Consider the following 10,556-nt stretch of genomic DNA (forward strand, 5'->3'; position numbering starts at 1 on the left):
CTCCCAGTCAAGAGAGGCAGAGCCCCCAGACAGACACTCCCAGGAAAGAGAGGCAGAGCCCCCAGACAGACACTCCCAGGAAAGAGAGGCAGAGCCCCCAGACAGACACTCCCAGTCAAGAGAGGCAGAGCCCCCAGACAGCCTCCAGACACACTCACAGACAGACAAGGTGGCACTTACTGGAGGAGCGGGACGTGCTGTTGACAAAGACGTTGAGGAACTTCTTGGAGAAGTGGAGGTCTGCCTCTGGCGAGGAGTCCTCTGAGGAGGAGCAGCTGCGCCCGCCGGGGACCACCAGCCCGTCCTCAAAGTCACTGGCTGCGTCCTCCAGGTCGGCCCCCTCGCAGGCCCGCAACTCCTCGCTGTCGTCGCTCAGCAGAGAGGTGCAGCGCTTGAGGCTCACCAGCTCCAGCTGCGTGTTCTCGTCCACCACCAGGGTGTACTTGATGGAGTCGTAGGCCAGGGAGTCGTCCAGCGCCACGGCAGGCGGGGGCAGGGGCAACTCCTCCACCGACAGGGAGCCCTTCCGGCTGCCCAGGCAGGGGACCTCGTCTTCCTCGGGGGAATACGCCAAGCGGAAGCAGCGGTTGGTCTTGGCCGTGGAGACATCCAGGCCGTCGGGACGCTCTAACCGGATGTCATCGATCATGTCTTTGTCCTCCAAGATGCCTGAATCCAGGTCGCCCTCGATCGCCCAGTCCTCCGACAGGGTGGGCGGCTCAGCCTTGCAGGGGGCCTCTCTGGAAGGCAAGACTTTGGCCGGCACCTTGCAGCAGCCGGAGAGCAGCCGCCCAGGGAAGACGGGGGTGATGGTGTCCTCGGTGGGGTTGCTCATGAGCAGGTAGGGCCCCGTGTCGCTCGACAGACGCTCCAGCTCAGCAACAGGCCTGGTTTCGGTGGTCTTCTCTTCTGCCGCGCTCTGGAGGGAGCAGCGGAGGGTCTCCATGTCGACCAGCTCGATGCTTTGCCGGGGACAAAGCTGCTCCTCGCTCAGGGCCTCACTGGGGATCTCCGGCTCCAGGTCAGAGGCGGGAGAGATGGTGTCTGAAAGGGAGTGGGCTGCGGGGAAGCACTCCTCTGCGCACTTGATGGGGTAGGAGCCCTCCGAGATCATCTTGTTCACCAGGTTGCTGAGGAGCCAGGGGGAGTCCGAGTCCTCGCTCAGATCCGGTTCTGACTCGGAGTCTGAGTCTGATTCATACTCGCTGTTCCCTTCATCCTCCTCCCCCTCGGGGATGAGCTTGGGCCCGACGGGCAAGTAGAAGGAATGGCGCAGGGTCTCCAGGCTGTGGTCGGGGTTGATCTCCAGCTCCAGAGCGCTCGAGAGTGGCACGTCCGTCTGGTCGATAGGGGCGGAGGGGTCTTCGTAGAATTCTTCAATTCTGAGTGGCGCCCGGCTGTCCCTCTGCAGCACGCTCTCTCCTGGCGGCACGTCCACGGTCCTGTTGTCCTTGCCTGTGGTGTCAAGAAGAAGGGCGTCCTTCAGGCCCAGCACCACCTGAGCGGCCAGGTCCGCCTCCAGGTCTGCCTCCGACCCCGGAGAACTGGCCTCCTCGATGGAGTTAGTGAGGTGAGATGAGCGGCCGCTGCTGCTGCTGCTCAGGTCCAGCTCAGTTTCCGAGATGCTGGAGATCATGTTGCTGGACAGGCGGTTCCCGCCGCAGGCGAAGGCGGCCTCGATTTCCCCCTCCACGTCCGAGTCTGAGCCGGGGGAGCTGAGCTCCTCGCTGTGCCGGCTGCAAGGCAGGTAGCCCTTGGAGTTGCGGCTGGTGAGATCTGCCTCTATGCCAGGATCCGATGAGGGGGACGTGCTGTCCGATGAGGCAGAGGGCAGCCCCCGCACACTGGCGGACGCCCGGCTTCCCTGAGCACCCTCTCCTTCAGAGCTGAGCGGCTCCGTTGTCTCCCTGACAGGGCTGGTGGGAGCCCCTAGTGGGCGGCCCCCTCCGGGCCTGGCATCTCTGTAGCCCTTTGCTAGCGCCTCCTCAGACAGCACGGGGCTGCCCTGGCCACCCAGGGCAGTGGGAGATCTGTGGCCCACGTTGCTTCCAGCACAGCCAGCCGGGCTGCTGACTCTCGCCTCCGGCTCCCTGCAGCCTGCCGCATCTCTCTGGAATCGGGTGCAGTAGCTGTCTGTGGCCGCTGACCGGTGGGGGCTGGTGGTCGGGAGGTGGGCCTCTGGGCCCCTAGCCACATCTTGGGGCTTGGTGGATGCCTGGCTGGGGGGCGCCGAAGGAGGTCGTGAATGCGACAACACGGAGGAGACGATATTCTTGTTGTAGTCTTCTCCGTGGCGGGCAGGCGGCGGCCCCCCCTGAAAGTTGCGGCTGTTGCCTTCCGCGTCGTAAACACTGGGCTTGCAAGGAGGCTGTGCAGGATCCGGGCCTTTGCTGCTCTGAACGTCCAAGCAGGGCCTATCCTGGAGACACGGGTGCGAGGGAGAGGAGCGTTCTGTAGGGGAAAGCAGACAGCCCATGCCTTCAGAGCTCGGACAGCGCCGCACTCCTGCCCCGCGCCCTGATCGGAAGGGGGTCCCTGGCAGCTAAGGGCTGCCCCCTCCCTCTTCTCCAGAGCCCGGACTTGGAACTTGGGACCTCCCCCCTCCCTTGAAACTGCCCAGAGCAGCTGGGCTTGGCCCTGCCCAAGAGCCACAAGCTTCCGCTCCAGGACTCGAACTCTTCACACCCTCGAAATGAGACCGAAGAGCATTTCCAGCTGAGAGACCGCCCAGTGCCCATCAGCCCAGGTTCTTTCCTTGAGAACTGATAACGCGCCCCCGCCCGAAAACCTGGTCAGGTATCTGAGCCCCCCCCCCCAAGCATTTCACCCCGGGCTGGGGGAGTGCTTCCCCATTCCCCCCCCCCCGGCTGTTCCAAAAGGTGGGCAGCAGCCCCCCTCCATCCCAGTCCCACCCCCAGACACTCTGGCCCCCCGAGGCCCCTCCCTGTGCCTCCCCCTCCCCCCTGGCAGGGGACTCACCCGCGTGGGCCGCAGAAGAGGAGGAGGACGAGGGCGAGGCCAGGCGCAGCGTCTCCTGCCAGGTGGCTCTCTGGGGACCGGCGGCCGGGTTGCAGCTGCTGCTGTTGTTGTTCAGGGAGTCCTGGTTGGGTGGAAAGAGGGAAACGGACCGTCAGGGAAGTGGGAGCGGCTGTGTGAGGCTGCAGCAGAGGGGAAGGCCATCTCTTGGTGCCAGCTGGGGGCAACGGGAGGGCGCATCAAGGGGCATTTGGGAGATGTCCAGGACTCTTTAGTTTGGAGAGGAGACGTCTGAGGGGGGATATGATTGAAGTCTATAAAATTATGCCTGGGGTAGAAAATGTCGACAGAGAGAAATTTCTCTCTCTTTCTCACAATACTAGAACCAGGGGGCATTCATTGAAAATGCTGGGGGGGGGGGGGGAGAATTAGGACTAATAAAAGGAAACACTTCTTCACGCAACGTGTGATTGGTGTTTGGAATATGCTGCCACAGGAGGTGGTGATGGCCACTAACCTGGATAGCTTTAAAAGGGGCTTGGATAGATTTATGGTGGAGAAGTCGATCTCTGGCTACCAATCTTGATCCTCCTTGATCTCAGATTGCAAATGCCTGAGCAGACCAGGTGCTCAGGAGCAGCAGCAGCTGCAGAAGGCCGTTGCTTTCACCTCCTGCCTGTGAGCTCCCAAAGGCACCTGGTGGGCCACTGCGAGTAGCAGAGAGCTGGACTAGATGGACTCTGGTCTGATCCAGCTGGCTTGTTCTTATGTTCTTATGTTCTATGAAGCTTTTGAGAGTCCCCTTGTCAGCCATGCGCTCAGAGTCTCAAAAGCTTGGAGTCCCCGGACATCGCTTTCCTCTCTAAGGTTCTCCTGGACTCAAGTCTTGTCCATCAACCACAGACCAGCTGACCACTGAGGGTGCAAAGACCACTGACGGCTGCGTACTTTGGCACCTGCCTTGGAGCCCCAGGGAAAAAGACCGGCTGGTCTACTTATCTGCGTTTATCTCCCGCTTTGCTCCCTGTTCGGGACCCAAAGGGGCCTTTGCCCTTTGTTCTCCCCTCCCCCACTGAGCAACAACTTTGCAAAGGTAAATCAGGCGGGCAGATGTGGGGGCGGGGGGGGACCTTGCAGTCACCTAGCAGGTTTCCATGACAAAGCCAGGATTCGAACCCTGGCATCTGAGGCCCTAGTCTAGCACTCTGCCTCCATGCCAGGCCAGTCAAGGCTGCGCTGCACAGAAGAAGGACAGCCAAGTGCTGCCGGGGCAAAGCTGCTGCTCCCACCCCTTCGCTTCACCAGGCACAGGAAGAAGAAGAAGAGTTTGGATTTATACCCCCCTTCTTTCTCTCCTGCAGGAGACTCAAAGGGGCTGACAATCTCCTTGCCCTTCCCCCCTCACAACAAACACCCTGTGAGGTGGGTGGGGCTGAGAGAGCTCCAAGAAGCTGTGACTAGCCCGAGGTCACCCAGCTGGCGTGTGTGGGAGTGCACAGGCTAATCTGAATTCCCCAGAGAAGCCTCCACAGCTCAGGCGGCAGAGCTGGGAATCAAACCCGGTTCCTCCAGATCAGAGTGCACCTGCTCTTAGCCGCTGCTCTTAGCCACTGCGCCACTGCTGCTCCTGGCCGAGTCCTGCAAAGGGCCGAGAGCAATGCTCAGGCAGTTCTGACAGCACCCCCTTTTCAGGCTTCCGAGTCCCCCTGCTTTCCTCCCAGAGGGGGGTGGGTGAGTCTCTGGGCCCATGCAGAAGGCCCCTCTTCAGTCTCCGGCATCTCCGATTCAAGACCCAGCCACAGGTGATGGGAAAGAGCCACAGAGCGGCTGCCAGTCGGAGTGGACAGTCCCGGCTTTGATGGACTGATGGTCTGACTCAGAGTCTGGATTTACAGCCCACCTTTGCCTTTCTCTCCTGTAAGGAGTCTCAAGGGGGTGCACAAACTCCTCCCCCTTACCACAACAGACACCTGGTGAGGCAGGTGGGGCAGAGAGAGAGAGAGAGAGAGAGAGAGAGAGAGAGAGAGAGAGAGAGTTCTGAGAGTACTGTGCAGCAGAGGATCGAATGACAGGAAGAACCCGAGTAGGTGGCACAAGAGCAGACCTCGACGCTCCACTTCGCTGAATCAAAAGCTTGGGGGGGGGTTGGTGAGTGGGAGGGGGTGAGATGGGGAACCAGAGACCGTAGGAGCCCTCCACCAGCCAGAGGACCAAGCTACACTGTACAAGAGCAGCAGTGGCGTAGGAGGTTAAGAGCTCGTGTATCTAATCCGGAGGAACCGGGTTTGATTCCCAGCTCTGCCGCCTGAGCTGTGGAGGCTTCTCTGGGGAATTCAGATTAGCCTGTGCACTCCCACACACGCCAGCTGGGTGACCTTGGGCTAGTCACGGTTCTTCGGAGCTCTCTCAGCCCCACCTACCTCACAGGGTGTTTGTTGTGAGGGGGGGAAGGGCAAGGAGATGGTCAGCCCCTTTGAGTCTCCTGCAGGAGAGAAAGGGGGGATATAAATCCAAACTCTTCTTCTTCTTCTTCCTTCATACTACATGTGGCAACCATGCCACAGAGTCAGGGGTTGCAACGGATGCCCCCGTGCATGACTTGTGGAAAAGACTACATAGAGGTCTCTGTTGGGGGCTGGCCAGGGTCTCTGAGCAAGCCTCCTCTCTGGAAGCCCACTCCTCTCCCCCCCCCCCCGCCGCACAAGCCCTGAACCTCCAGGAAATGGGGGCCATTTCAGCAGAACACCAGGAGCCTCTCTCGTCTGGCGTCCTCTTTGTTGTGCCTCTGCTTCAACTGCTCTGCTCCTGCTGCTCCACGGGGTCTGCACAACCCCCGCCCCCCCACATCTGTCCTCTCCTCCATCCAGGTGCCCAGAGGCCCCGCCTTCTCCCACCTGGGCTGCACCACTGCTGCCGATTCGGCTGGAGCAGCGCACAGCCACCCACAACTGGGCTTTGAAAGCTGCCCCCACCCCAGACGCCAACTGTGGGCGTGGGGACGGGGGGGGGGGGCAGCTGCGTTTTCTGGGAGGGGCTTCAGAGGAAGCCCCCTCCCCTGTCCAGGTCAATCCCGTCATCGTGGACTGATCCCCCAGCCGAGGGCTAATGCCGCAGCAGATTAAATGGGGGCAGGGAGAAGTGGGAAGCCATAATCCCACGGGAGATTAGTGCCCCCCACGTGGCACAGCTGGTAGGAGCAGCCTCTGCTGGGTACTGTCTGCAGCAGCCGCCCCGGGAGCCCGGCAGGTGCCATGGCGAATGCAGCCCAAAAGGGAAGTGCCCACGGATGAGCAGAACGCATCAACACCAGAAGGAGGGGGGGAGGTTAGGAAGAACTGAGCGGGGTGGGGGGTACATGGTTGCGAAATTCTGCCCCCCACCCCCATTCCCCTTCCGTAGGAATATCTTGTTTCCCTCCGTTCTCTTTCTCCTCTTTAACTGGCTCTGGGAAGCTTTCCAAGGGGCACGTTCAGGTCATCAGACAGGAGTGGAGGGTTCACGCATTTGTTTACGATGGATGAGGGCAGCAATGGCTGGAAACTTTCCGGTCAGCCTCCCTCTTTCACTCCCCCCTCCCCATGCTGTGACCAGACCCCTCCTCACGCTGGCCCTGTGTAGCTGCCAACTCCAGCCATGTCCCAGATGGGCTTATGACGCGGGGGCCGACTGGAAGGACTGTAGCGTTTAACCGGATTTCATTGAAATGTATGGTTTTAAATTTGAACTATATATACATTTACACTATTGTACGTTATATCTGATGTAGCCTGCACTGTGTCCAGCTTGCCAGGGGTTGGAGGGCCTGGAATCTGCCCTCCCCAGCTCCAAGGCTTTTGCGGTGGATCCACAAACACCCCCAAAGCAGGCCAGGTTGGCCGGGCAGCACTTTGCTCACCTGCGTGCCAGTGGCGGTCAGGTGGAGAGTCGTGGGCCGGTGCTTCTGGGTCTCCCCCAGGGTGGGTGAAGGTATTGGAGAGACAGACGGGGAGGGAGGCCCCTTCTCCAGCATGGTCCCTTCCTCCTCCTCCTCCTCCTCTTCCTCTTCATCTTCCTCATTGTCATCAATCATCTCAAACTCCTGGAAGTCATCCTGGAAGGAGCAGATGGGGTGGGGCTGTTCGCATCGCTCCAGCACCAGGCAGTCCTGAAACAAAAGGCAAGACATCAGAACATAAGAACATAGAGCCAGCTGGGTCAGACCAGAGTCCATCTAGTCCAGCTCTCTGCTACTCGCAGTGGCCGACCAGGTGCCTTTGGGAGCTCACCTGCAGGAGGTGAAAGCAATGGCCTTCTGCTGCTGCTGCTCCCGATCACCTGGTCTGCTCAGGCATTTGCAATCTGAGATCAAGGAGGATCAAAATTGGTAGCCATAAATCGACTTCTCCTCCATAAATCTGTCCAAGCCCCTTTTAAAGCTATCCAGGTGAGTGGCCATCACCACCTCCTGTGGCAGCATATTCCAAACACCAATCACACGTTGCGTGAAGAAGCGTTTCCTTGTATTAGTCCTAATTCTTCCCCCCAGCATTTTCAATGAATGCCCCCTGGTTCTAGTATTGTGAGAAAGAGAGGTCACCCCTTGCTCTGGCAGGTGGGCGGCCAGCCCCTCCTCACACCCCCAAGCAGCCCCCTCCAGTATCTCTTTTCCCTGCCCAGCAGGTTTCAGTGTAGGAAAAACTCTTGGCTCCAAGGCGTGCGTTACTCGGGAGTAAGCTTGGTGGTAGTCGGTGGCTTTGCTTTGAAGCAACTGTGCAACTCTTCCAACGGGTGAATCACAACCCTAGGAGGGTTTACTGCCAGCAACCGAGCTTACTCCCAGGTAAAGGATAACGCTTTAGTTCTTTGCATGAAAATCAGTGGGGTTTTACAGAGCTTAACAGGGTTACCTACACTGCTTCCCCAAAACTAGGTCTTAGGTTTAATGCTAATAATCGAGCCCAGCGGCCCAGGCCAGCCTATATGTGGGGGGTGGGGGGAGGGACTGTTTGCGCGTGCCCACAGAGAGGGCTCTGAGTGCCACCTCTGGCCCCCGTGCCATAGGTTCGCCACCACTGCTCTAGGGTAACTGCTGCGATCACCTGATCTCCACAGACAAGCACATATTCAAAATGGCTGCCGCTCTATTCAGGCACAAGCTCTGCCTCCTTCAGTGGTCCAGTTAGCGGAAAGCCCCCCACCCTGCTTCCAAGAGTGTTATCAGTTCCCAATCCCCACCCCCTTGACCTGGTCAGTCTGGGTCAAGGAATCTTTTCCTGCTGGACCCAGGTTTCCTCTTCCTGATGCCCTTCTATCATTTCAGGTCCTCCAAATCTGTGATACCTGCTTGGAGGCGGGAGGAAGGAATATGCTTAACTCATCCCGCTGTCTCTCACTACCTGCACTGGCATCTCTAAAGGGAGGCTGGGCGGGGCTGGCAGTCTGCTGCCCAGGGGAAAGAAAAAAATGTTTTAAAATGTTCCCGAAGAAGAAGAAGAAGAAGAAGAAGAAGAAGAAGAAGAAGAAGAAGAAGAAGAAGAAGAAGAAGAAGAAGAAGAAGAAGAAGAAGAAGAAGAAGAAGAAGAAGAAGAAGAAGAAGAAGAGGAGGAGGAGGAGGAGGAGGAGGAGGAGGAGGAGGAGTTTGGATTTATATTCCCCCACTTCCTTTCTCAGACCAGGTGCTCAGGAGCAGCAGCAGAAGAAGGCCATTGCTTTCACATCCTGCACGTGAGCTCCCAAAGGCACCTGGTGGGCCACTGCAAGTAGCAAAGTGCTGGACTAGATGGACTCTGGTCTGATCCAGCAGGCTAGTTCTTATGTTCTTATGTTCTGAAAGGGGCTGGCAATCTCCTCCCCTCCCACAACAAACACCCTGTGAGGTGGGTGGGGCTAAGAGAGCTCCAAAGAACTGTGACAAGCCCAAGGTCACCCAGCAGCCATGTGTTGGAGTGCTCAAACCCCCAACCCTAACATTTATCCATTTTACAGATGGAGAACACTGATGCAGAGAGTCCTAGGCAATCCGTGAAAGGGTCATTCAACCCCCAAAGGGGTCACGACCCCCAGGTTGAGAACCACTGGGCCAGGACCTTGGACAGCTGTGGGCTGGTACGGCTCCCCCAACAGCCACTCACCTTCTCATAATGGTCAGAGTCGTAGTTCAGGCCAATGCCACAATCGTCGGTGATTTCGGACAAATCCTCGTCATCAAACTCTTCCAGACTGATGTCCTGCGGGGCCCTGCGGAGACAGAGAGGAGTCGGTCAGGACGGGGGGGGGGGCAGCGAGAGAGTCGAGCCCCCCCCAACCCAGTATAAGCCTTGCCTTCCTTCTCCCACCGTACACAGAAGTCGCACAACAGAGGGGCAGGAGCCAAACGGGTGGTTATAAACCAGAAATCTCACCCCACAGAGTTGCACCCAAGTAGTTTCATGTAAAGCTTAGAAAATCAATAGTGGGAGCCGCTGCGCAGATTCAGTGGCCAGCCTTCCTTCACATTTCGCGTAGTTTCATGTTATATTTTCTAAATATGTTTTTTAATTTTTTTTATTAGTTTTCAAAAATTAAAATACATGAAAATAAGTTGAAAGAAAGAAAAATGCAAATAATATTGAATAATCAGAAGCTATCCATAAGTTCTCCCATTCTTCAATAAGGAAATTATACAATAAAGAAAAAAACAGGGCTCAAAAACCTTTGCTGGTACATGCTGTTATTTCACATCATTGCCCTATTGATATTAGTAATGAACAAGAAGAAAGAAAGAAAAGTGAAATTAAACAAATCATTCTTGTATCTCTTCCCCACTAATACAATAGGGTGGAGATTCTTACGTAGCTACAAACCAAATTAAAAACTTATCTTGCTACAGAGTGTACTGATATTCCCTTCCCCTGCTTCTAATTACCCTCTGTAGTTATCCCCTCCCCGAACCTCCCCAACAGCTTTCCCGTTAAAAATTAATATGTCAACTCCCAAACTACTCATAGTAACTAACTAACAACATTTTCTAAATATTTCATAACTAACTAACAATATTTTCTAAATATTGATTTTCTGTGCTTTAAATGGAACTGACGATATCCACTTAGGCGTAATTCTCCTTTGTGAGGTGCAATCCCACCTTCTGGTTTGACAGACGGACTGCTCAGAGGCAACCTTGCTGCACGAGATGCAACCACTGCGTGGAGTGTTTCCTCATTCACACATGTCCAGGAATGCTCGGGATCAGCAGCGCCCATCCGGACAGCCGTCTGCTGGTGCTTTGGAGAGGCTGGAGCCCCTGATGCTGCAGGTGGGAGGGGAGTTGCCATTTGCAGAGCAGGTGAAGAGCTTGGCGGTGCTCACGGTCCCTGCCTGGCTCTCTGACAAGCAGGTTGGTGCTGGGGCCAAGACAGCACCTTGGCTATCAGCTGCATCAGGTGCACCAACTCTGCCCTTTGTTAAGAGATGGATTCAAAACTGGTTGAGGAACAGGAAGCAAAGAGTGGGTGCAAATGGGAAGTTCTCACAATGGAGAGATGTAGGGAGTGGTATCCCCCAGGGATCCATTTTGGAACCAGTGCTCTTTAACCTATTCATAAATGACCTGGAAGTAGGGGTGG

At 56.8% G+C, this 10,556-nt stretch overlaps 1 protein-coding gene across 1 annotated transcript; it reads right to left on the minus strand.

The window, feature by feature from the left end:
- Positions 1-158: 158 nt before the first annotated feature.
- On the minus strand, positions 159-9,202 carry LOC125424906 (C-Jun-amino-terminal kinase-interacting protein 2-like; the record flags this gene model as incomplete). The annotated part of the gene is made up of 4 exons (XM_048482339.1): positions 9,087-9,202; positions 6,872-7,120; positions 2,980-3,100; positions 159-2,451 (listed from the first exon to the last, which is right to left on the minus strand). Coding segments are annotated over exons 2-4 (2,588 nt in total), but the record flags the coding sequence as incomplete, so codon positions are not given.
- Between the last annotated feature and the right edge of the window lie 1,354 nt (positions 9,203-10,556).

This window comes from Sphaerodactylus townsendi, unplaced genomic scaffold (genome assembly GCF_021028975.2).
Source record: "Sphaerodactylus townsendi isolate TG3544 unplaced genomic scaffold, MPM_Stown_v2.3 scaffold_1439, whole genome shotgun sequence".
Classification (NCBI taxonomy): Eukaryota; Metazoa; Chordata; class Lepidosauria; order Squamata; family Sphaerodactylidae; genus Sphaerodactylus; species Sphaerodactylus townsendi.